A 26,135-nucleotide genomic window follows, 5' to 3' on the forward strand; every position below is an offset into this window, starting at 1 on the left:
AGCTCAGGAAAGGGGAGAATTACATTGCAGTTGTGTGATTGTTTTTTGCTTGGTATGTCTTGTCTGTGAAATGTGAATGTTCCAATCCTAAAATTGGTGGTGAAATGGAAAAGAAATGAAAAGATCAACTACTTCTTTACACCAAAGGCTCTAATGCATGGTTTAAGTAATACAAATTTTCGTCTGCAACAAATCAAGAGAAAATTTATCTGAATTTAAGCTATATACAATTGAAAAATATAGCAATCTAGGACTGCTGAATCTATTATTGCAATTTGCAGGAAAGAAAACGTTTGACATAAAATTCACACACAAGTCGATGCCTTGGAGGTGCGATGACTTGTCCCGAGAATAATCACAATAACAGTAACATCATCATGGTATTTCCTCCTCCTACCAGCTGGAATTTTCATCAATTCTTCCTTACTGAAACCTGTGATGGTAAAATTGATGTCTTAGAGAACTTGATATAATAAATGAATATACAGCTCTAGTTAAGAAAGCAAACAACAATAATAAATGAATATACAGCTCTAGTTAAGAAAGCAAACAACAATAAGACACAGGTGATGAAAAAATAATTTGTTCATTGTTCAAATTAAATTGGAACAGAATGGGCAACAGATATAATCATATGAAGCATTTTACCTGCAGAATGAGCCGCTTTTATTACAAGCTGCTCCACAAGAAATTTTGCAGGATCTCCGTAAGGGTTGCTTGATATGTAAGAATGGACAAGCTTTACGGCCTCTTCATTGCTGAAGAAGTCAAACAAGCCATCACTACCTACTATAACAAAGTGATCAGATCTTGATATTTTGTGCACATTAAGTGATGGTTCTGTGGAGATATAAGGGGGGCTAATGAGGTTACGAACTCGAAGAATTCCCATTAGTGCATCATTCAGTTTTTTCTGCAAGGAATAACAAAAATGAATAACAAAAATGATACGCTAAGGAAAACACTGGCGCAGCAATAATAACATAGGTTATATAACAGTTGCCACAAAGCTTACTCAGCATAAACCACTACCAGATCGCAGAAATGGCAACCACAATATAAACAAGGCAGGTTATACTCATTTGTTGACAACTTAGTTGTAATTTCCAAGTCTTGAAGACTAATTTCCATGAGTAAAAGTGGTTTTTCCTCAGTGGTTAAATAAAAATATAAAGGAGAAGAGCTGTCATTCCAGGTCAGAGTAATACTTTGCTGACTGGGATGCAGTGAAAGTCAGTCTTCTTAAGGGGCAAATATCAAGGACAAAAATTATAAGGAAATCATAATGAGAAATATCAACAACTACCTTTTTCAAGTAACCTACTCCAAAAGCGCGGGTGACCTTCAATTTTCCCTTCACTTTTCCAGCTACTACGGGCATAGAGTCATCAGGATGCTCATGAAAGAGTCGAGTTCTTTCAACTTCATTATCAACAGTGTGAATATCAGTGAGCTGAATAGCTTTCAACCGTTCACTCTGACCCATGTCATTGCCTTCATCATATGTTGCCAATACAGCTCGGCTGTCACCTAAATTGAGTGTATACAAATCTTTTCCATGAAGAAGCATAACCAAAACACAAGATCCTACCGAAACTAAATCAGGGCGGTCCTCCATTTCCTGCTCTACCATGTACAAGAAATCATTCTCAGCTTGACTTAGAGCACGTTGGAGGCTATCAAGCACCCCATGCCTAAATGAATCAGATGACACTTCAATTTTAGGATTTGCACTTTTCTTCATCAAGCTTTCAGCACTTGCATACTTCGTGCTGTCAATCCTGGCCTCTCTAACAACTGTACCATCATCAAGAAAATATTCAAAAGGTCCATTTTCATCCAAAGCATTGGGTGCTCTGGGGACATCCTGCTTTGATTCCCAGTCTAGTAAATTAAAGTAAAATATTATAGTTTCATAAAATGTTCCTGCAAGAAAATCAGCTGCATCCCTTCCATTGAAGCCATCATAGATTGCACAAAAGAGCCACTCGTTCTCTTCAGAACAGACAGCTTGAACCCTGTCTTCACCAGCAGCTCCACCCGCCACTTGTACTTCCATAGCATTAAGGAAACTGTCACTTCTAGAAGGAGCACTCATTGGTTTCGCTAAAAACGAATCAGTTTCAGGTGAATCAAGTGGACTTGGTGGACTGCAACTTAAGTTTGACATACTGCTTTGCAGCGAAGATGACAATATATCCAACCTCGAAAGAGATGGAGAAGAGGGAACCCTACGAAACGAATTAGGGGAATCCAAACTAGGAAGAATTTCGGCTCCTATCAGACCATTGCAGATATTTGTGTTGGCCAATGTAGCATTGGCACTTAAGGCAGCACCAGACAAGCAAGAAAAACTGCCTGTCCTTGGAATTTCACTTCCCAACCGGATTGCACACCCATTAGCAGCACTGCAAGGAATACCTTTGTGGCTGTTGCACTGGTAGCCAAAACTTACCTTAATTTCCCCTTCAGAACTAGTGAAATTTTCTCCTTGCATTATAGGCTGAAACAGATCATATATCTCCATTATCTAATTTTTATATAGAAAGATAGCATAACATTGTATTAACAAGATAAAAGTCCACAAAATAATACAAATTTCTGCAAGTTCAATATTGTTATCTCTAACAGTTCAGTCCAACATTTTACATTAGCAAATCTTTCATTACAGGAATTAAGCTCTCTTTTGTTGCTAAAACTAACCTATTATAAATTCTTCTCATGATCAACAGGACATTATGAATCTCAAACTAGAATAGAACGTATAGAATGCAGATCATGATCATAGCAATAAAACCCAATTTCATAAAAGAAGCAATAAAACCCAATTCCATAAAAGAATAAGTAATGATGATAAATTGTTAATGTGGGCTATTAAACACTTGAACATATAGAATAGCCCTCTACGTAGAATTTCGTTCGCAGACTATGAAGCAATAAAACAGTAGAAACAATTACAATAAGAGTAATAGAAGGCTACCTGAATCAAAGCAAAGAAATGAAGTCTCCGAATCAGATATGAATTCTGAACTCAACAAAACCTACTAACAATAAAAAACAAAATATTAGATTAATTCTAAGGAAACAAGAGTGTATTAACAATAATTAAAAAAAATCTTGTTATTGAAATGATAATAGAAACAAAGCTACCTAAAAAAACAGAGCTAACAGAGTTAAAAACAAAGAACCCACGTCAACAAAATAAAAAAACTATTAAGTATCAACTCTAACTGCAATGCAGGAAGAGAAAGTAAGTGAAACGTGTGAACTTTGGGCGCTTTGGACAAAGCAAAAGCACAATCAAAAGGAGAAAAAACTGGAGATTTGGGTTTATGAGCCTAAAGAAAGAGAAAAAAGAGAGAGATTTAGTGGAGAATCTGAAACAAGGAAGAGCGTGCAATGCGTTAGATCAGAGGAAAATTGGATGGTTGCGAAAGAAAGGGTCTCTCCTAAATTTGGAGAATTTTTTTTTATTTTATTTTGTTTGGCTCTCGTTTTGGTCTTCCCGTCTCCTGTCAGATTCATTATTACCGGTAGTGCCGTTTTTAAGAGCTCCTCTAATGAAACTTTTTGGTTTTTTTTTTTTTTTTAATTTGTCACCTAGTCTATTACCTGCCAAAATATTCTACTGTTGACATAAAGATTTTGTCAGTTGATAAAGACATTACTTTGGTTTTGTAAAGTTCATCGCTTCATAATCCTGACTCTTGGAATCCTGAGAGAGATGGGGTTAAAAGTAGGCAACTTGTGAGTTGTCCTTTCATATGGTGGGTTTCAAATTCTTCAGATTGGGGCATTCTAGAGATTTAAAGATTAAAAAGACACCAAAGATTTATTCAATTCTAATGTCTATAGTAAAAATTTTCAAAAGTAGTTTATGGTTAGCATTGATCAAGTTTCCAAACCAGTAGAAATGGTTGGTTAGATTAGATTCTTGTTGGATTCAAACATATGTTAATAACTGATTTTTTAAGATTTCTTTCCGTCTTTGGTGGTTTAGATCAGTTGATACGTTATCGAAAAACATGTCAATTTTATTTGTAACTAATAAAAGATTTAACTTTTTTAATCCAATGAAAATAGAAAAAAAATTGTATTATAAGAATTAAAATAAATATGATATTAAATTGTTATTGAATATGAAAATATAAAATATCATAAAGATATAAATAAAAATAAATTTAAAATATTAATTAAATATAAATATAAAAATAAATATAATATAAAAATTCAAAAGATGAAAATAAAAAATAAAAAAAATTTATATTTTTATTCGTTAACATCTTTAGATGTTGAAATTAATATTTTAAAATTATAAATTTAAAAAAATTTATATACGTAATATTTTTAATAATGTAAGTAATAGAATAAAAAAATTAAAAATAAATTAAAATTTTCATAAAAAAATAAAGTTAATAAAATTGGAAATACAATTTAATTGATTCACTTAGCTTGTAAAAGATAACATTAAATAATTTTAAATTTTAAGAAAAAGATAGTGTTAGTTAAATTGCCAGGAGGACAACAAAGGGTTGATATGGTGGGGACAGAAGAGTTAGAGACCAAGAATGAATCTGCCAGGCTTTGCCGGTACATAGAACTGATGTAAGTGGACCAACATTGCCAAATTATCCTAGTTCTGTAGAGTAATAGGGCTGTCGCCTGTCGGAAAATAGTTGATAGAACCCCGTTAGTCCACGTCGACACCAATTATTAGAGTTACAGAAAAACAACAATTTTTTTTCTAGCAAAAGAAAAAAGTCATGGAAAAAACAAAAACAATGGGTTTGTCACACGTTTTATACACCGTTCAACAGAAATAAAGCAAGTGGCTGCCAGAGCCATGGATTCCCGGTTTGGCGGTTTCGCACAGGCTACAGCATCAGCAGAAAATGAGATGAGCTTGGACTCGAAATTTAAGCGGATTATTGTAATGAGTTTAAGGGTCAAACCAGTGATGATAATCAAATTAATATATTATTGTATATATCGAATCGATTTAAAAATTAAAATTTTTAATTATTTATTGATAATTTTTAATAAAAAAAATTAATTTATCTTTTAGATTTAAAAACACTCTTACTAATTATGATTAAAAAAAATTACAATGCATTTGAAAGTTTGGATAAAAATTGTGTTACAGTTAACCAACTACATCTCACTGATTTCTTATTTGGATTTTATTGCTAAATTTTTTAAATTTAACTTCATCAGGTGCAACATCTAAGTTCACTCCAAGTTTGGTCGGAACTGGATTTGGATTATAAGAAAACAAGCATTCAAGTTGGTACAAGTTGAGGAATGTTCTATATGATGCATTGCCACTATAGAAAACTTTGAAAAGCCATGGCTGCAGGATAAGGAATTTGCATTACAAATAATTTACTCTATGATCCAAATTTTCAGAGTAACACTATGATGCAGAACAAGCCGCCTAATCATAGAAGAAAATATGACAAAGACAAACATTTCTCAGCACCAAATACATCTTTAACTGTTGCTTTAGCATGTTTTTTGCCAGGCATTGCTATAATGAATCTAGGTAGTAATTTGACTTTCATATGTTTTGAGAAAGCAATAATCACATCCTACTGCTTAGATGAGATCATAAAATGCCAAAAACTCCAATTGATGTTCACATGATTAAGCAATAATCACATGGTAACACTCTTGAGGTGATTAAGCTCTCATAACTCATCAGCTATGGACATTAATAAGATATATATATGAAGTGAACTTTGTTGCGATGATTTATATACGAGTAAAAAATCTTACATCATTAATAAATATGAATGATATGTCCTATATATATATAGATGACCCAAAAACTTAATAGTTTAAATTTTTTGACTCAAATGGTGCCTAACATGTATATATAAATTTTTTGATATGTTTTTGTAAACTTCAAATATGATTTATCTTCCCATCAATTGGTATAAGAATTGAATGTTTAACTTGTACGAAATGAGCGTGTGGAATTGAAACACCTAAGAAAATAATGTATTAAGTCAATCTGTGATGAAGTGCAAAATTAAAATTGTAATTAATTATCAAGCTCTAGAACCATTGAGACAACTTAAGTAGTAAAATTGTGTGCTATGATTAAGTTCATGCTTGAGAAGCATTGAAATAACTTAGGCCCACAAAGTGGCAAAGTTGAATACTAGGATTAAAGTGGGCCTAAGGTATATTGAGATCATCCAAGATATGAGGTTACCTAGCTCAAAAAGAGATGTTGCTAAGACTTACTCAGACGGAGAGTTAAGGTGATATTTCATCAATAGTCATAAAGTGAAGAAAATTGTTGGAATGGTTCACATATGAATAAAGAATCTCATATCATTAGAAAATATGAATGGAATACACTATATATACATGGAATACTTAAAAACTTAATACATTTCTCATTTATACGTCAAAGCAAATGCCCAAGAACATGACAAAACCAGTTACTGGAGCTTAAACAGTAAGACAAATAGAAAAAAAAAATAGAGCTGCAAAGACAAGGATATCAGAACATGAAATAGTGTTCAGACTTTGAGTTAGTTTGGCCTTTACTTCATCAATGACTTTCAAGCCCTGCGCATAAACAAGTATATAGGCATCACAACACTGTTAATTGGACAAAAGCATGTGAAATTACAATTTGCTGTTGCAGTTCAAATTGACAGAAACAAACAAATTGAAAGGCGTGCGTCTCTCACACGATTTCCTTTTATAAAGTAATAGCAGAAGCAGATAAAAAAAAAATGTCATCTGGCTATTGGCCAAGCTTCACCTACTCCTCTCACAGGATAGTTGCAGTCAAGAACGGAAGATGTTCAATGAACTTTTATCATGAAAAGATAAGGAAGCTAGTCAATGACATGATCTCTACAGGGAAATCAGAATGAAGTTGGAAAATCAACATGCCAACTAGCTATATAAAACATAAACATATTGGTAAATCAGTACAAAAAGTACAAGTAATACCTTAATCTGTGAGCAAAAGTGTAGAATAATACAGCTAACTAAGTCTTTTTTCTTAAAGGTGCAAAGTGCAATGAAAACCATGGAAAGTATGACTTGAGTGGTAAATTAGAAGCTACTTGCCAACTGATCAAATGCTTATGGCTGACTACTCAAGGCTTGAAAATAATGAAGGCAATTTCAGAAATACACTAGAACAAAAGAATATGGTAATACACAAATTTCATTTCTAAATATTTTGTTCTGAGTTTGAGGTTTAGAGGAAAAACAACAGTTTGGAAGAGTCCTTCATTAAACTATAGAATACCTCCATTCTACAAAATAATGTGCGTTCCATATCATTGGATCCCTAGATCTCAATTTCTAATATGAATGCATTTCACCATCGAGAAACAAGGAACTAAGGCTGATTTAAAGCATCGTAATTTAAGATTTTCCAGTTGTGAAAGCTGCAGCTGGCCAATGGATTTAGTCCCAAAAATATTTGAGGCTTTTGGACTACCATAAATAACCATATGAATCATAAGTTCATCATAAAAATCGAAGTCTCTCTATCCCTTAGAGTATTTCCAAAAAAAAATGTTTTTGAAGTGAAAAGAATATGAGAAACACATAAATTTATCATTTTTATTACTCAGTACTCACTAGAAAGACATAACATTGTTTAATTTAAACAAATTTTCTTTAGTTGAAATCAAAATCATAAAATACATAATGAAAGCAACCAAACTCTGTTATGAAATCATAGCAAAACAGAAAACTTGAAATTTCAGCACTCTCAACAGCTGCATCATATCTTCAATTCACAACCCTACAATTCTTCCTTATTTCTCCTTGATTCCCAGTGAGCACATCAATGGAACCCATATGCACCATTGCAGCAGCAAACTTTGCAGCCCAAGCACTGGGGTGGTTCACATTCTCTTTCGCAAGATTCCTTGTTAATACACTATTCCAAAGCACTTGATCTGAAGCCAATAGTCCCCTGCTGCTCTTCAAGTTTTTATAATAGTTATTATCAAGCTGGTTCGGAGTCACAGGATCAAAAGGCACCAATGGATCAGGACTAGTTCTGGTGTTCAATGGCTGAGGGCATTTAGTTTTCAAGAAACTGGCATAAGAAGGATCCATGGATGGATCTTGAGCAAAAGTCTTATTAAAAGAGTATAAACGTTTTGAGAATGAAGAGCAATGTGAATCTCCAATAGAGTGAGCACCTGAAAGTGTTACCATTTCCTCTATTGACAAACCTTTCCTTGCAAAATTTTCTTTCAATTCTGTCACATTGAAGAATGCATCCGGGAGGTTCTTAGTCACTTCTGCTATGGAAGAAACTCTTCCATCGCGACGCCCTGAAGGAACATCATAGTAAAGGCCACCTGCTAGAGTAACGCTGTCACGAGCTGCGAAGGCAAGGATATCTGAACATGATACAGTGTTTGGACATTGAGCTTCAATTTTAGCCTTTGCTTCATCGATGATTTGGAAGCCCTGAACACCCTTGTTCCCCATGCTATCTTTCTCTGCTTGATTGCCAGGTGTGGAATCCAGAAGTATGGAAGCATCACAACCCTGTTAGACAGAATTAGGATGTAAAATTTTAACAGAAATGGAGTCAATGAAGCAAATAAATAAGTAAGAAATGTGATTAACTGAGAATTACCCTCACAAAACAATCATGGAAATGAAGTCTAAGGAGAGCTGCAGGTGCTCCAGGATCATTAATCAATGCTGTTTTTACTGTACTTTTCACAATTGCCTCGGCTGATGGGCATGTTTTCTGATAAAAGCCTCTTTTCAGAGGCAACGATGCAGCTGGAGATATCACTAAGAAGATGGCCAAACATAACAATAGATAAGTGAACAAATTTGCCATTTGAATATTCTGAAACTCAGGTATGTTCAATGCTTTACGAGACAACGATAGAAATGTGCATGGAGCAAACAAGCCCTGACTAAACGCTTATATAGGAGTCATCAAAGCAAGTGGACAATATTATAAGTTGAATAAACATGAGAGTTGTCTTGTAAAACAGGCAATGGGAATTGGGAAAGGAATCTTCCTGTCTAATTCACAGCATGCAAAATCAAAGATTGAAAGGCATTTCTGCTTTCAATATTTTAGTTATAGATTGAATTGTTCTGCAATAGATTGAAGTGTCCTGCAATTGCAAATTAAAAAATTGAAAGGCGTGTGTCCGCCACTCGTTTTCTTTTAGAAAATACTAATATAATCTCGAAAAAAGTAGATCAAACAAAAATGAAGTGGACTTGTCTGCCATGGCCTACCCTCCAACGTCTTTATGATGTTGGCAATTGGTGAAACTGCTACATAAAACTAGAAACTCAAGCTAAATATCGGTGGTTTCTATTTAAAATCTGTGAGCATTATCTAAGTATTGGCCATGCTTCACCTACTACGTTTTCTTAAGATCCATGGGAAAATTCAACATCTTGAGATTGACAAGAAAAAAAAGTAAAAAACAAAAATATATGTATTAAGAATTGAAAGGCATGTGGCCTCCACACTGTTCTCATTCAAATTTACTGTTGCAGTTCAAATTGAAAGGCGTGTGGCTTCCACACGATTTCCTTTTAAAAAGTAATAGCAGAAGCAGATCAAACAAAAATGTAAATAGAATTATCTAAGTATTGGCCATGCTTCACCTACTACGTTTCACAGGGTCCTTGCAGTCAAGAAAGGAAGATCAAAGATGTTCAATGAACTTTTATTGAGATCTTCATTATTTTTCTATAAGCTTGCCTATGCCTACCTGTACTCCTACATTACATTCTAATATTTAAAGTTATGAAGGGAAAAAGATTATAGCATACAATAGCTTTTGTGAAAAATAATGAAGAGAAGATAAGCTTATTGAGACCTTTCAACACATGGAAACTTATATATAGTTTTTAGACTGAAGTTCAATCACGGGTAACTTTTCCAGGCAACTGACAAATTTTCATTGCCATGCATGGAAGATCTAGCCAGAAACCTTACAATCAATCAATTGTCCCGGTATTGTGGGGAATTAAGGTTTTGTTGGAGAGTTGAACCCGATAAGCATATGGGCCATCTCCCGGAATCCAAAGCCAGAGGCCGCTCAGGGCAAGGGCAACATAAATGTTGATGGGTCTCACTTGATTTTAACCCTATGATCTGGCTAAGCAAAGCAGCCTAAAGATACCCTTATGCATCAATCCAGAACCCAAGTAGGCCACCAGCAGGGCAGTGACCCAATAATTTTCAGTCTAGAAGCCCGTTCTCAGGCTCAACCTTTACCCCTTTGACAGTGTTGAGGAGGCGTGTGACCCAAACATACCATTTTTGAAAAGAGTCCTCTGGTTCTCATTTGGAGAAGTTGGAACAGAGAATTATGCGAAGGGAAAAGCATACTGATGCTATGATAGAAACATTGCAGCAACCTAATAATCATTTAACTTCTTCTAAGTAAGCCGCCATTAAAATAATCTTCAAATTACAAGCTAATAATCCCTTATTATTAATTAAGCACCAATCTTCTATGGACAACCAAAGGTTTGTTTGACTGCTATTTCTTCTTCTTTTAAGGTTATATATTATTTATTCGTATGTTGAGCACCTGGATTGCTATAATTGCTAAACTAGGGGAAGAAAATAGTTTACCTGGAATCTTAGAAAATATTTAATGATAAAAAAAAATCGAAGATTGAGCTCTCTCAATTCAATTGATAGCTAAAAAAGAACAATTCCATTCGTAAAACGTTCATGTTATATATGGGATTCGAAAAAAATTTATTGTATGCAATATTTTTTTACATTTTTACAATAAATTTTTTATGATTGGAATCTGTGATCACTAAATCACATTATAGCAACCTTACCGATTATGTCAATTGATAGCTGAAAAATTAAAAAATATATATTAATTTTTCACTAATTAATTTCCTAGATTATCTTCTCGAATTAAAGCTAGCAGCATGAATCAGCTATCGATGTCAATCAATACGTAGCATTGTCAAACAGATTATGAAAGCAAAATTTTCATTATTTTGCTATATCCATTCCTCAATTCATCAGAATTTGACTTAATAATGAGGATAATGTATACAATTTCCAAGTTGAATTCCAATTCCCAGTCAGGAATATCAAAGCCAATTAAGAAACCAGAACTTAATTCCTATAAATCTCACAGAATATTTATTGGGTAGGTTTATCAACTAAAAATTCTCTGACTCCCTTATATAATTCAGTTGACAAGCATTAATTCTATATTATTAATCATGAATTCTTTTCTTTTCTTTTAACGAAGAAAATAAGTTTATACCTAACATTCTAAATTCTTAAGTTATCTATCTTGATGCAATTAAATTGTAAATGATACATTGATATTTATAAATTATTCGAATTTGATTTAAATAAAATTTAAATTTAATTCAATCATTATCGAGTCGAACTTAAGTTAAAATAGTTCAAGTTAGTGAACTAGTTAAATTCGAATATATTAATATCTAACTTAAATAGCTCATGAGTCTAATTGAATTTTTAAATTTTAATATATTTTATTATTTTAATTAAAAATTAATATGTTTAATATATATTAATTTGAACTTGAGCTCGAGTTCAAATATATAATTAAGCTCAAAATTGAGAATGAAAATTGAACTCATTTTCATTAAACGAGCCTAATTAAACAAGTTTAAGAAATTTAATTTAATTTTTATCTTGAATCAAATTTAGATTTAAAAATTCAAATTCAAATTTCGAATAATGAATTTTGAATTAAATTTGAGCTGAATTAACTTAGTTCATTTCAATTACATCCCTAAATATAACAAATCATATGATTTATTACTAAAAATTTAACTTTTAAGATTAGAAATTAATTCTTAAAAACTTCGAATATCGAAAAATAAAGGCAAACTACGTGGGGAAAATGCAATAAGAAAACAAATAAACAAAAGAATATTTAAAAATAAAGAGTCAAACTGTATCTCATTCGATGAACAGAATGTTGGCAAGTGGAAAAAGTCTTAACTAATTACTAATATACCTAATTATTAAGAAGTCAAAACAGCTGAGACAGACATGAAAATTAATGTTGTTGTTGTCCCAACTTAAAACATGAAAATACAAAAGATGTTTGAACAGCTGATTGAGGTACCAATATTCCCAAACATTTTAAGTATTCATGAACAGCCTTCACTGTAACCATAGTTTAATTCTCATTTTAAATGAGACAGCCTTCACTTCATGATTTGCATTGAAAAACAAATTATTCCCTTTGGACAAAAACAAGGCACAACAAATGATTATAGTTATTTGATTTAATGATCCAAATGAAGGAAATGTTAATCACATGATTCTTTAAGGTGATATTTGACGGGGAGTGATCATCTCAAAAATTATGATAATTTATATATGATGATTAAATCACCGTATTTGATTAATATTCAATAATTTTATATAGCGATGATCTTTAATCATCGAAAGTAATTAAATTATTATTTTGATATAATTCTCATTTAAAATGATAAAAAAATTTTATCACCGAAATGATGTGATATCTAAAATTAATTAATAATAATCAATATTACTCATTTAATATAGATGTGAAATAATAACTTGATTTCTCTTAACATTGTAATTATTTTATATTATAAAATTTTATATTTTAAATTAATATTAATTGTAATAATTTCCAAAAATAATTTGCATATTTTTTTAATTTTTTAATGTTATATAATATAATCTTTTTGTTTTCTTTTGTTATATTTTAATAAATTAGTTTTATTTTTTAATTCAAAAGTTTTTTGCATAATTTATATTATAAAAAATTAATTCCGATATCAATAAATAATATTTATTAATTTAATAATTAATTATATTTTATTTAGAAGCAAATAAAATATTATTAATATTTTACAAATTATCTTTAAACAATATTGAAATCAATAACTTATGTAATTATTATAATATGCATAATTATTCTGATACTTTCAATAAAAATCATGTTTAATTTTTAATAATATCAAATATAATGACCTTCAATTCTTAAAAATTAATAATTGTTAGCAAAAAATCACTTTAGTAATAAAATCAATTTGGTGATTAAATTATAATAATAATTTTAAAACTTTACCAACAATTAATATAGATGAAATTGAAAAGAAAAAAATATAAATCAAGTTACCATAAATATACTTAATTATTCTCATTCATGAACGTTGGCAGAGGCAATTTATAGTAATTCTAACTTGGTAAAATTAATGCAAACCCATCTTAACAAATTAATGTAACTATTGCTTGAGACATTAATTAAGTTTCCATTTGAATTTCATCACATTTTTGATGCAGTACAATTAAACTCATCGTACGACTAGTTGAATTCAAATGTTAATTCCAATAAGATCAAGTCATCATAAATTTTTTATTAAATTTTTTTTTCAATCGTAACTATAATAATTTTCATTACTGTTTTTAATCTCACTTCAACCAATCTCATCACGCATTCAAATGAAGTCTAAAACTATATCTACAAAAGGATGAAATGTGAATCCAGACAATCTATTTATATAATTACTTTTATTAATTAAATACATAAAAATATTTATTCGATATTTATCATAATCTTTGTCGTAGAGGTTTTAATGACTGCTAGACAAATTTAAAAATAAAAGAATAGAATCGCCACAAATTTTTTTTGGTTAAGTGTGATTAGTCACCTATTAAAACTTATCTTCTTAATAAATTAATTAAAATTTGTTAAAAAGATAATTTTTAGGTCTGCGAAAAATAGTTTGAGTTCGGGAGTCAATTATACATGAAGAAGGATTAGCACCACCACAGCACCTGTTTAAAATGATACCAATTAATTATATGTTATCTTTTAATATTGACGAAAATTATCTTAATTTTGGTATTTAAAATTTTACTTTTCTTAATTTTCTTAAAAAACATTTTTATTTTTGATAAGCTTGAATAAATAAGAACCTTATATTAAAAAATTTCTAAAAATATTTCAATACTCTAACAATATTAAAAGGAACCATCTCACTTAAGAAATCTTTAAGAATCGTTACTCAAAATCTTTAAAAATCCTATCATTTGTGATCATATTTATTTACAGCATTTATTTTTGAAAAACATAAAATATAATATCTATAATTTAAAAGCAAATAATATTTTCTAAAACTTATTTCTATGCAATTTATAAAACTGAAATAAAAAATCTTTATCGAAAATTAATCTAAATGTTTCAATACATTGGTGACATTTTAGATAGATTTTCTTATCTAAAATTCCTCAAGAATGACTACGGATTTTTTTAGAATATCATTCTTGCAGATTTTTTCTTCAGATTTTTAAAAAATTATTAAAAGTCATGTAATAATATAATCATCTACAAATATTATTTCCAAAAACACACAAATTGTTCAAATTAAGAAAAATATTTAAGAAATGAAAATTTTTCGTATTGAAAAGAAACTTCTAAATATTTCAATACTTTAATAATTTTTTGAAGATTTTTCTCACTTAGAAAATTCTCTGAAATTAGTACTCGGACTTTTCAAAGTTCTATCATTGAAAATTTCATTTGCATTTAAAACTATATACTATAAACAATCAAGTAGAACATGCATACAAAAAACATATATTGATCATGTTTTAATCTTCTTTAACTATTTTTCAATTATTACTAAAAATTTTGAAAAGAACGAAGTAAATAAAATTTTTATTAAAAATTTTCCTAGATACCCTGATACTTTGGTAAAATTTAAAAAAAAAAATTTCACCAAAAGATTTTTTAAGAATCTCTACTCGAATTTTCTTAGAATCCTATCCTTGAAATTTTCATTTACTTTTTTATTATTTAATTTTTATTGTAATTCTTATATGGAATTCCTATTATTATTTTTAATTAAAAGGAAAAATAGTTAATCACTATATTAATTTTATTCCTAAAAGAATAATTATATTATTTTATTGTTATCTAATTTAATCTTGGGAAATGAATGAAAATCTTTTGTATTGATTTTTTTTTTAAAACATTCCATTACTTTGATAATATTTTTAAAAAACTATTTTCACCTAAAAATTTAAGAAATCACTGCTCAAATTCCCTTAAAATCTTATTTTCGGAGGTTTCCATTACTATTATTATTAATATTATTGTTATTATCATATCATCAATATTATTATTCATAACTTTAAAATGCATGAAAGATAAAGTATATCAAATATGGATTTAGGCACCAAAGCTTAAATTAAAATGAGTATAAAAATCCAAACAATAAAAAAATTAATAATGTATAAAATTAAACTTACAATAAAATTTAAACAACCTAAATAAAATATAAATATGATTAAGATTAGCACATATAAAAATAAACTTTGTTGAAAATAAACTTTAAGGTTTATAAATTTTATAAAATTATATTTATCACAAGATTCTAAGGGAAGAAAATTTCTACATTACTACTTTTTTTTTATTATCATACTCGTGTCAAAGCTTAAAGAAATACATAAGATCCAACTATGCCACCACCATGCTCCCACGTCATGGCCTTCCATGGATGTTTATACATATTTTTTTCCTTTTTTTTTTTTTAAAGTCAACCATCCTTTCACTGCCAGCACACATGAAATGCAATTGAAAGCAAAGCAATTGTAATAAGGCCCCACGTCATGGCTCTTCATGCACATTCATCCCCTTGTTTCTCAAAATAGTGCACATGACCCACATGCCAAGAATCCCCACGAAAAAAGAAAAAAACCATGAAAGGAAAAGAAACCAATATATTTTGAACAAGAAGTCATGCGTGAAATGAAGCTTTGAGCTTCCATAGTCCTCCATTAGCAGTAGCTATGAAAAAACAAGTTTGGGATGGGATCCCATGTGGGGAAAGGATGAAAGAGAATGCAAAACTCATAACAGACTAGGAAAATGTGGAATTAAAAAAAAAAAAAAAAGCAACACTTATAACTACAGGACATTAAATAAAAAACTAAACCAACATACTTGGTAACTAGATTTCATACAAAAATAAAAGAGGGTTAGAGAAACCATTGCAAACCTGCCCTCGACCGGCTGCTTTCACCTTCTACGAGTTCTCTTTTTCTGGTTATTTGTTGCCCTTTTGCTGCTGCCTTCCTGCTGCTTTTCTTTTCCGTTCACGTTTTTGGTTCACTCTCCCTTCTATTCTGCATAAGCTTCCCATTTTAACTCTCGTTCTTTCTCTTTTCTGTTGCTCCTCTCTTTCATTGTCATTTTCTTGCTCCAAAGCTTTTTTTTTTTTTTCAAAACAAAACCTCCCCCTTTTCGGCAGACCCCTCTCCTTTTAAAACCGCCTACCCCTCTTGCTTGTTGTCTTCATTCTCCTGCCCATTGTCAGCCACTATTCTGTCCTCCTTTCTGCAGGTTGGTGGTGCCAAAAAAATTCAGCCTATCTCCAGTTGAGATTGTCTCCTTTGTTTGTTTTTTCATGCCCTCCTCAAATGGCATTTTTGGACCTTCCTTTTATTGTTACTTTTTGGTTTTGCCATTTAAGCCTCCCCTTTTGTTCGGCAGACTCCTCTTTTGTTTCAAAATAATAAACTTCGTTTCTTAGTGAATATAGGCCCTTGGATCAAGTTACATTCAAGGGCTAAAGGTTCTTCCTTCTTTTTTTTTCAAAAAACAAAATTTAATCATTAGATCAAGATTCAAAAAGGATATAGTAGTCTACATTATTCACCAAATGTTAGATTTTTATTACCTCTAAAGCCATGAAAAAATCATTTTATCTTTAATACAAAGTTTTCGATATTTAGATAAATTTTTTAGAAATTAATATTCTCTTGATCATTTTTGAGATTTTAAACAGTTAAAAATCATGAAATATTATAAAATTGATATACGAAAAGTTTCATGAAAATTTAAACTTAGAAAAGTCAAATACGTTTGATAATTTCACATTTTTCGGGTTATTGCATGATTTCAAATGCACCAAAAATCATAAAATATTATAAAATTGAGATATGAAAAGTTTTGTGAAAATCTGAGCCCGAGAAAATCAAATTACGAAAATACTCATATAAAGGTATTTTGGTAATTTCATGTTTTTTGGGTATTACTGTGATTTTGAATGTACAAAAAATAATGAAATATTATAAAATTGAGATCTAAAAAATTTTATAAAAATTCGAGCTTCAAAAAATCAAATTATGAAAATATCTCTACCCTTTCTTGTCTGAGATCAATGACAAAGGAGTCGAGAACAATCTCTACCCTTTTGTTTTCCTTAATGTTGATGGAAACTTATTTATTTTCGCTGACAATCGAGCTATTTTGCTTGATTATGTGAACAATAAGTTGTGAAGACGTATCCGACTATTCCTGGTGGCGATCCTAGAAGCTATCCAAGCACTGGCTCGGCTGTCTTGCTTCCATTGAAGAACTTGACAGCGGCAGCTATTCAAGCTGAAGTTTTGGTTTGTGGGGGTGCTCCTAAAGGATCTTATGTCGAAGCCATAAAAGGTAATTTCATTGAAGCCTTGAACACTTGCGCCAGGATCACAATAACCGACCCCAATCCACAGTGCGTAATGGAGACTATGCCTCTAGCCAGATTTATGGGTGACATGATATTGCTTCCCAACGGCAACGTTTCGCTCATCAACGGGGCAGGCTCCGGATCAGCAGGATGGGAATTGGGTCGGAACCTTGTTTTGAGTCCGGTACTGTACATGCCTGATAACAACATTGGTTCACGGTTTGAGACACAAAACCCGACAACAATTCCTCGGATGTACCACTCCACAGCAGCATTACTTCGTGATGGCAGAGTTTTAGTTGGTGGAAGCAATCCTCACGCGTTTTACAATTTTACAGGGGTCCTATTCCCGACTGAACCAAGCTTAGAGGCATTCTGTCCAGCATATTTGGACGCAAAATTCGACAATTTGCGACCAAAAATCGTTGCTTCAAAGTCAATGTCCAGGATCACATACAGGGAACAATATACGATTCAAGTAGTGATTACGGGTGAAGTGGCTGAAAATTTGTTGTCTGTAACAATGTTTGCACCAGCTTTTAATACACGTTCATTCTCTATGAATTAAAGGTTGGGTGTACTCGGTAATGACAAAGTAACGGCTTTGGGGAACTCAACAAATAACATTGAGTTCACGACGCCAGGTTCGGTTAATCTTGCGCCACCAGGGTTTTATCTTTTATCTGGGGTCCATCAAGACATTCCTAGCCAGGGCATTTGGGTCAAGTTGCAGTAAAGAAAAAGGGAAAAAAAAATGAAGATTCATTCAAATATCCAAAATAAAAGTTTGTGATTTGTATGTTCATGAAGATTTGATCATTCCGCCTAGATACTTCTTCCTATTATTCTTCAAGATCATTAAAGAGGATTTGTTTTCGTTAATTTTTCAGCTGTTCTTTAGTTGAAATCAAAATCATAAAATGCATTATGAAATCAAATCAAACAGGAACTTGAAATTTCAGCTGTCTCAAACAGCTACATCAGATCTCCATTTCACAACCCGACAATTCTTCCATATTTATCCTTGTTTCCCAGTGAGCACATCAATGGAACCCATGTTCACCATTGCAACAGCAAAGGCAAGGATATCTGAACAGGAAACAATGTTTTGAACATTTTGCTTCTAGTAATTTGGCTCTTTGGCTTTTGCTTCATCAATGACTTTGAAGCCCTGCACGCTTTAGTTTCCCTTCCTATCTTTCTCTGCTTGATTGTTAAATAGGTGTGGAATCAAGAAGTATAGCGGCATCACAACCCTGTTAATTACCAAGGAATTCCATGTATGTAGTTAAATTACGCTCTAAACAACGCTAATAAAGTGAGGATTATACCGAGTAAGATCTGCTTTTACTGTTCACTATGGCCTCAGCTGAAGGGAAGGCATTGTGACAGATTAAGTGATCAATATGGCTGGAAAAAAACAGATATTTAAATAAGGTTGCCATATATATGAGCCAAAAAGCAACTTCCGATAGTTGAAATTAACTAGCTTTGGCTTATAATTATGAGAAAGAAGGGTCGTTTATAGGCAGCTTACAAGCCATGGCCCATGCTTTGTATGGTGAGTCATCGAATCAAACATGCGATAAAAGATTTTGATAAAACATGTGAACTTAATCCAAGATAAAACAACTACAACTAGCAAATTAACAAGTGAAAGGCATGTGGCCTCCACACGATTCCCATTCAAATTTACTGTTGCAGTTCAAATTACAAATTGAAAGGCGTGTGCCTTCCGCACGATTTCCTTTTAAAAAGTAGTAAGAGAAGAATATCAAACAAAAATGTAAATAGTATAATCTGATTTGCCAAGCTTCACCGACTCCTGACCTGTCACAGGGTCCTTGCAGTCAAGAAAGGAAGATATTCAATGAACTTTTGTCATGAAAAAGATAAGGAAGCGACTCAATGACTTGATTTCAACAGGGAAATCAGAATGAAGTTGGAAAATCAACATGCCAACTAGCTATATGTAACTTAAACTTCATGTTCAATATTGGTAAATCAGTACCAGAAGTACAAGTTATACCTTAATCTGTGAGCAAGCTGTTATTAATCATTGAGCCATAATGTACAACAATAGTAGATGGTTTTGGCCTTTTCAAGTCCAGAAAACCAAAGGAATCATCATTTCATCACACAGCCCAATGTCTGTTTATCCATAAGCTAAAATACAATTTGTAAAATGACATCTATATTTGTAAAAAAAATTATTATTTTTATTACTCAGAACTCACCGGAAAAGACATAACAGTAATTAATTTTAAACAAATTTTCTTTAGTTGAATCAAAATCATAATATACATTATGAAAGCAACAAACCGCTGGTATGAGATCAAAGCAAAATAGAGAACTTGAAATTTCAGCACTATCAACAGCTGCATCAGATCTTCAATTCACAACCCTACAATTCTTCCTTATTTCTCCTTGTTTCACAGTGAGCACATCAATGGAACCCATATGCACCATTGCAGCAGCAAACTTTGTAGCCCAAGCACTGGGGTGGTTCACATTCTTTTTCACAATATTCCTTGTTAATACACTATTCCAAAGCACTTGATCTGAAGCCAGTAGTCCCCTGCTGCTCTTCAAGTTTTTATAATAGTTATTATCAAACCGGTTCGGAGTCACAGGATCAAAAGGCACCAATGGATCAGGACTAGTTCTAGTGTTCAATGGCTGAGGGCATTTAGTTTTCAACAAACTTGCATAAGAAGGATCCATGGATGGATCTTGAGCAAAAGTCTTATTAAAAGAGTATAAACGTTTTGAGAATGAAGAACAATGTGAATCTCCAATAGAGTGAGCACCTGAAAGTGTTACCATTTCCTCTATTGACAAACCTTTCCTTGCAAAATTTTCTTTCAATTCTGTCACATTGAAGAATGCATCCGGGAGGTTCTTAGTCACTTCTGCTATGGAAGAAACTCTTCCATCGCGACGCCCCGAAGGAACATCATAGTAAAGGCCACCTGCTAGATTAACGCTGTCACGAGCTGCAAAGGCAAGGATATCTGAACATGATACAGTGTTTGGACATTGAGCTTCTATTTTAGCCTTTGCTTCGTCGATGATTTGGAAGCCCTGAACACCCTTGTTCCCCATGCTATCTTTCTCTGCTTGATTGCCAGGTGTGGAATCCAGAAGTATGGAAGCATCACAACCCTGTTAGACAGAATTAGGATGTAAAATTTTAATAGAAATGGAGTCAATTAAGCAAATAAATAAGTAAGAAACATGATTAACTATGAATTACCCTCACAAAACAATCATGGAAATGAAGTCTAATGAGAGCCGCAGGTGCTCCAGGATCGTTAATCGATGCTGTTTTTACTGTACTTTTCACAATTGCCTCGGCTGATGGGCATGTTCTCTGATAAAAGCCTCTTTTCAAAGGCAACGATGCAGCTGGAGATATCACTAAGAAGATGGCCAAACATAACAACAGATAAGTGAACAAATTTGCCATTTGAATATTCTGAAACTCAGGTATGTTCAATGCTTTACGAGACAAAGATAGAAATGTGCATGGAGCTAACAAGCCCTGACTAAACGCTTATATAGGAGTCATCAAAGCAAGTGGACAATATTATAAGTTGAATAAACATGAGAGTTGTCCTGTAAAACAGGCAATGGGAATTGGGAAAGGAATCTACCTGTCTAATTCACAGCATGCAAAATCAAAGATTGAAAGGCATTTCTGCTCTCAATATTTTAGTTATAGATTGAAGTGTCCTGCAATTGCAAATTAAAAAATTGAAAGGCGTGTGTCCGCCACCCGTTTTCTTTTAGAAAATACTAATATAATCTCCAAAAAAGTAGATCAAACAAAAATGAAATGGATTTGTCTGCCATGGCCTACCTTTCAACATCTTTATGATGTTGGCAATCGGTGAAGTTGCTATATAAAACTAGAAACAAGCTAAATATCAGTGGTTTTTATTTAAAATCTGCGAGCATTGTTTTCTAAAGATCCATTGGAAAATTCAGCATCTTGATATTGACAAGAAAAAAAATGTAAAAAACAAAAATATATGTATTAAGAATTGAAAGGCATGTGGCCTCCACACAGTTCCCATTTAAATTTACTGTTGCAGTTCAAATTGACGGCAATAAACAAATTGAAAGGCGTGTGGCTTCCACACGATTTCCTTTTAAAAATTAATAGCAGAAGCAGATCAAACAAAAATGTAAATAGAATTATCTAAGTATCGGTCAACATTCACCTACTACGTCTCACAGGGTCCTTGCAGTCAAGAAAGGAAGATGTTCAATGAACTTTTATTGAGATCTTCATTATTTTTCTATAAGCTTGCCTATGCCTACCTGTACTCGTACATTACATTATAATGTTTAAGTTATGAGGGGAAAAAGATTATAGCATACTATAGCTTTTGTGAAAAATAATGAAAAGAAGATAAGCTTATTGAGACCTTTCAACACATGGAAACTTGCATATAGTTTTTAGACTCAAGTTCAGTCACGGGTAACTTTTCCTGGCAACTGACAAATTTTCATCGCCATGCATAGAAGATCAAGCCAGAAACCTTACAATCAATTGTCCCGGTACTGTGGAGCATTAAGGTTCCGGAGAAGTTGAACCCGTTAAGCTTATGGGCCATCTCCTGGAATCCAAAGCCTGCGGCCGCTCAGGGCAAGGGCATCATAAATGTTGATGGGTCTCACTTGATTTTATCCCTATGATAGCAGGGTGGACTGGCTAATCAAAGCAGCCTAAAGATATCCCTATGTATCAATTCTAGAACCCTAAGTAGGCCAGCCAACAGGGCAATGACCCAATAATTTTCAGTCTGGAAGCCCCTGCTCACAGTCGACCTTTAGCGTTTTAAAAGTGTTGAGGACGTTTGTGACCCAAACAAACCATTTTTGATAAGGGTCCTCTGATTCTCATTTGGTGAAGTAGGAACAGAGAATTATGCAAAGGGAAAAGCACATTGATGCTATGATAGAAACATTGCAGCTACCTAATAATCATTTAACTTCTTCCAAGTAAGCCGCCATTAAAATAATCTTCAAATTACAAGCTAATAATCCCTTATTATTAATTAAGCAACAATCTTCTATAGAAAACCAAAGGTTTGTTTGATTTTATATATTATTTATTCATATGTTAAGCCCCTGGAATTATAAGATTATTATAATTGGTAAACTAGGGGAAGAAGATAGTTTACCTGGAATCTTAGAAAATATTTAATAAAAAAAAAATGGGGATTGAACTCTTTCAATTCAATTGGTAGCTAAAAAGGGGCAGTTCAATTCGTAAAGCATTCTTGCTATGTATTCGATTCCGAAAAAAAATTCATTGTACATAATTTTTTTTATATTTTTATAATTCAAATTCGTGATCATTAAATCACATGAGAGTAACTTTATCAATTGCGTCAATTGGTAATTGAAAATTGTTTTAAAAAAAATAATTTCTCACTACTTAATTTCCTAGATTATCTTCTTGAATTAAAGTTAGCAGCATCGATCAACCATCCATGTCAATCAAACCGTAGCATTGTCAAACAGATGAAAGCAAAATTTTCATTATTTTGTTATATCCATTCCTCAACTTAATAATGAGGATAATGTACACAATTTCCAAGTTTGAATTCCAATTCATAGACAGTTAGGAATATCAAAGCTAATTAAGAAACCATAACTTAATATCTATAAATCTCACAGAATAATTATTAGGTAGGTTTATCAACAAAAAATTATCTGACTCCAATATATAATTCAGTTGACAAGCATTAATTCTATATTATTAATCATTAATTCTTTTCTTTTCTTTTAACGAAGAAAATAAGTTTATACCTTCAAAATATAGTTACATGTTATCAGGATATATTGAGCAAATCAAATTCGAGCATTTTAATATCCGTTAAAGTAATTCACGAATCTAATCAAAATTTTAAATTTTAATATATTTTTATTATTTTATAAAAAATTATCAATTAAAAATTAATATATTATTTTATATATACCAATTTAAATGTGAACTCGTATTCAAATGTATAATCAAACTTGAAATTAAGAATAAAAATTGAATTCATTTTTATTAAATAAATATAATTGAGTGAGTTTGAATAATTTATTTTTTATTTTAAATTTATTTGAATTTAAAAATTAAAATTTAATCAAATTTCAATCAAATCTTAAATAATAAATTTTAAATCGAACTCAAATTATATTGATCACACCTTTAAATGCAATAAATTATATGATCTTTTGATAAATATTTGACTTTTAATTTCATTGATTCTTTAAAACTTCGAGTATCCAAAAATAAAAGACAAACTACGCGGGAAAAATGCAATAAGAAAACGAATAAACAAAAGAATGTTCGCAAAGAATATTTAAAAATAAAGAGTCAAATTGTATCTCATTCAATGAATAGAATGTTGGCAAGTGGAAAAGTCTTATCATTTGTTCCCTGGCCTAATTAAGAATAAATTTGATAATTTAAAATATGATATAATGATACGATATAAAAATAAAATATAAAAATAATATAACTTAAAATTATTATAATAATTATATATAAATTTAATAAAATAAAAAAAATTATATTTTATATTTTTATGTCGACATAAATTATAATAAATATAAATTTTAATATTTTATACGATACAAATATATAAATTATCATATTTAATTATTAATATACCTAATTATTATTAAGAAGTCAAAACAGCTGAGACGGACATGAAAATTATTGATGTTGTTGTCCCAACTTAAAACATGATATTTCAAAAGAAATTTGGACAGCTCATTGAGGTACCAATATTCCCAAACATTTTACGTATTCATGAACACCCTACACTATATATAAATATAGTTTTTTAATTCTCATTTGCACGTCTTAAATTGTTGGCTACGTTTGATGGCGATGGATAGTGACCAACCAGTTCAACTATTCTGGGATTTTTCAGAACATCATGGGAAGCAGTTTAAAACTGTGTTGTTTTCCCATTTTTGATGTAGTCTTCACTTCTCGATTTGCATTGAAAATCAAATGATGCCCTTTGGACAAAAACAATGCATAACAAATTATTATAATTATTTGATTTAATGATCCAAATGAAGGAAATGTTAATCAAATAGTCATTTAAGATAATGTTTGCTATGGAGGGATCATCCCAAAAATTATGATAATTTATACATAATGATTGAATCACCTTATTTAATAAGTATTCGATGATTATATGTAAGAGTGATATTTAATTATTGATAGTAATCAGATAATTATTTTGAAAAATAATCTAACTCTTATTTAAAATGATGAAAGCTTTTATCATCAAAGTGATATAATACGTAAAATTAATTAATAATATTAAATTTACCTATTTAATATATATGTAAATTAAAAAATTGCTTCCTCTTAAAATTGTAATTATTTTATATTATAAATTTTAATATTTTTAAATTAATATTAATTGTAATAATTTCAAAAAATAATTTGTATATATTTGTTAATTTTTTAATGTTATATAATATTATCTTTTTTGTTTTCTTTTGTTATATTTTAATAAATTAGTTTTATTTTTTAATTCAAAAGTTATTTACATAATTTATATTATAAAAAAGTAATTTAGATATCAATAAATAATAATTATTAATTTAATAATTAATTTTGTTTTATTTAGAAGAAAAAAATATTACTAATATTTTACAAATTATCTTTCAACAATATTGAAATCAATAACTTATGTAATTATTATAATATAAAATCAATAACTTATTGTCGTAACGTGTCAGTTTAGAGACTCAATCATTAAACGTAAAAATTTTTAAAAAATTGTAAAAAACATGTAGAGTCACCACCAATATTTTTTAACTTGTAACTAACCACTCAAAAATTTTATCTTTTAATAAAACAATAAAACAAGTTTAAAGTTTTATTAAAAAGATAATTTTAGTCTATGAAAATAGATTGAGTTCAGGAGTCAGTTACGCGTGGGGAAGGATTAGCACCCCCATAATGCCCATAAGATTGATACTAATTAATTATGCACTATTTGTAATTTTAGATAAAAATAATTTTCTATATGAAATTTAATTATAAATCTTTTTGTTTATAAGAAATAAAATTAGTTTTTTTTAAAAATCTTTATTTAGGAATATTATAAAAATATTCAAATTAAAAAAAATCTTTCAAAGTTTTCAACATAAAGACAGAATTTGAAAATAGTCTTTTTATTTAAGATTTATCATAACGTTCCTTACAAAAATAATAAAATAACATTCTTTTTAAATAATGATTATTGATGACTTCCAAACATTTAGGTAGAGTATCAATTAATTAGATTTCACATAATGCTATTTTGATTTCATTTGTTTAAAACTAAAAAAAAATATATTAAACATACATATATGCATTATAAATGAAGACATTAATTTAAAAATGAAACACATGCAAGTGATTATTAAGTATGAATTTAAAAATCAAGTTTTTAAATACAAAGAGACTACCTAAACTTTCCAACATTTAGGCAGAATTTGGGTGTAAATTTTTATATTTAAAGTCATGTCCTATTATTTTTATTATTTTATATTTGTTATAATCATGGTTTTAATGAAACGAATTTATTTTGAGTTATGGATATGTATAAAAATTCTTAATGAAATAAAATTTTTTAAAT

At 30.6% G+C, this 26,135-nt stretch overlaps 3 protein-coding genes and 1 pseudogene across 4 annotated transcripts; 1 reads left to right on the forward strand and 3 right to left on the reverse strand.

Moving 5' to 3' along the window:
* Nucleotides 1-116: 116 nt before the first annotated feature.
* LOC111306849 (putative protein phosphatase 2C 40) lies at nt 117-3,517 on the reverse strand. Of its 2 annotated transcripts, none has more exons than XM_022904824.2 (5): nt 3,151-3,517; nt 2,981-3,041; nt 1,307-2,503; nt 649-913; nt 117-433 (listed from the first exon to the last, which is right to left on the reverse strand). In XM_022904824.2, the coding sequence occupies exons 3-5, from the start codon at nt 2,495-2,497 to the stop codon at nt 306-308; spliced, it is 1,584 nt and encodes a 527-aa protein (XP_022760559.2). In that variant the 5' UTR covers nt 2,498-2,503; nt 2,981-3,041; nt 3,151-3,517; the 3' UTR covers nt 117-305. The 2 variants fall into 2 exon arrangements, with proteins under 2 accessions (XP_022760559.2, XP_089607791.1); XM_089751665.1 differs by having other exon boundaries at nt 2,981-3,044.
* A 4,089-nt stretch (nt 3,518-7,606) lies between these two features.
* Nucleotides 7,607-9,176, reverse strand: LOC111307464 (peroxidase 5-like). The gene is made up of 2 exons (XM_022905484.2): nt 8,633-9,176; nt 7,607-8,541 (listed from the first exon to the last, which is right to left on the reverse strand). Exons 1-2 carry the CDS (start codon nt 8,843-8,845, stop codon nt 7,768-7,770), a joined length of 987 nt encoding a protein of 328 aa, XP_022761219.2. The 5' UTR covers nt 8,846-9,176; the 3' UTR covers nt 7,607-7,767.
* A 7,986-nt stretch (nt 9,177-17,162) lies between these two features.
* LOC149512684 (aldehyde oxidase GLOX1 pseudogene) lies at nt 17,163-18,342 on the forward strand (annotated as a pseudogene).
* A 999-nt stretch (nt 18,343-19,341) lies between these two features.
* Nucleotides 19,342-21,243, reverse strand: LOC149512685 (peroxidase 5-like). The gene is made up of 2 exons (XM_089751710.1): nt 20,741-21,243; nt 19,342-20,649 (listed from the first exon to the last, which is right to left on the reverse strand). Exons 1-2 carry the CDS (start codon nt 20,951-20,953, stop codon nt 19,876-19,878), a joined length of 987 nt encoding a protein of 328 aa, XP_089607836.1. The 5' UTR covers nt 20,954-21,243; the 3' UTR covers nt 19,342-19,875.
* Between the last annotated feature and the right edge of the window lie 4,892 nt (nt 21,244-26,135).

This window comes from Durio zibethinus, chromosome 22 (genome assembly GCF_047325235.1).
Source record: "Durio zibethinus cultivar Kanyao isolate XHJ-2024 chromosome 22, ASM4732523v1, whole genome shotgun sequence".
Taxonomy (NCBI): domain Eukaryota; kingdom Viridiplantae; phylum Streptophyta; class Magnoliopsida; order Malvales; family Malvaceae; genus Durio; species Durio zibethinus.

What these genes read in the sequence shown, in the direction of transcription:
- LOC111306849 (XM_022904824.2), bottom strand. Translation starts at nt 2,497, where the DNA reads ATGCAAGGAGAAAATTTCACTAGTTCTGAAGGGGAAATTAAGGTAAGT. An exon ending in GAGTAGGTTACTTGAAAAAG is followed by an intron (nt 914 to 1,306) that starts GTAGTTGTTGAT and finishes TATTCCTTGCAG; the next exon opens with AAAAAACTGAATGATGCACT. An exon ending in AAAAGCGGCTCATTCTGCAG is followed by an intron (nt 434 to 648) that starts GTAAAATGCTTC and finishes TTACCATCACAG; the next exon opens with GTTTCAGTAAGGAAGAATTG.
- LOC149512685 (XM_089751710.1), bottom strand. Translation starts at nt 20,953, where the DNA reads ATGGCAAATTTGTTCACTTATCTGTTGTTATGTTTGGCCATCTTCTTA. An exon ending in TCCATGATTGTTTTGTGAGG is followed by an intron (nt 20,650 to 20,740) that starts GTAATTCATAGT and finishes TCTGTCTAACAG; the next exon opens with GGTTGTGATGCTTCCATACT.
- LOC111307464 (XM_022905484.2), bottom strand. Translation starts at nt 8,845, where the DNA reads ATGGCAAATTTGTTCACTTATCTATTGTTATGTTTGGCCATCTTCTTA. An exon ending in TCCATGATTGTTTTGTGAGG is followed by an intron (nt 8,542 to 8,632) that starts GTAATTCTCAGT and finishes TCTGTCTAACAG; the next exon opens with GGTTGTGATGCTTCCATACT.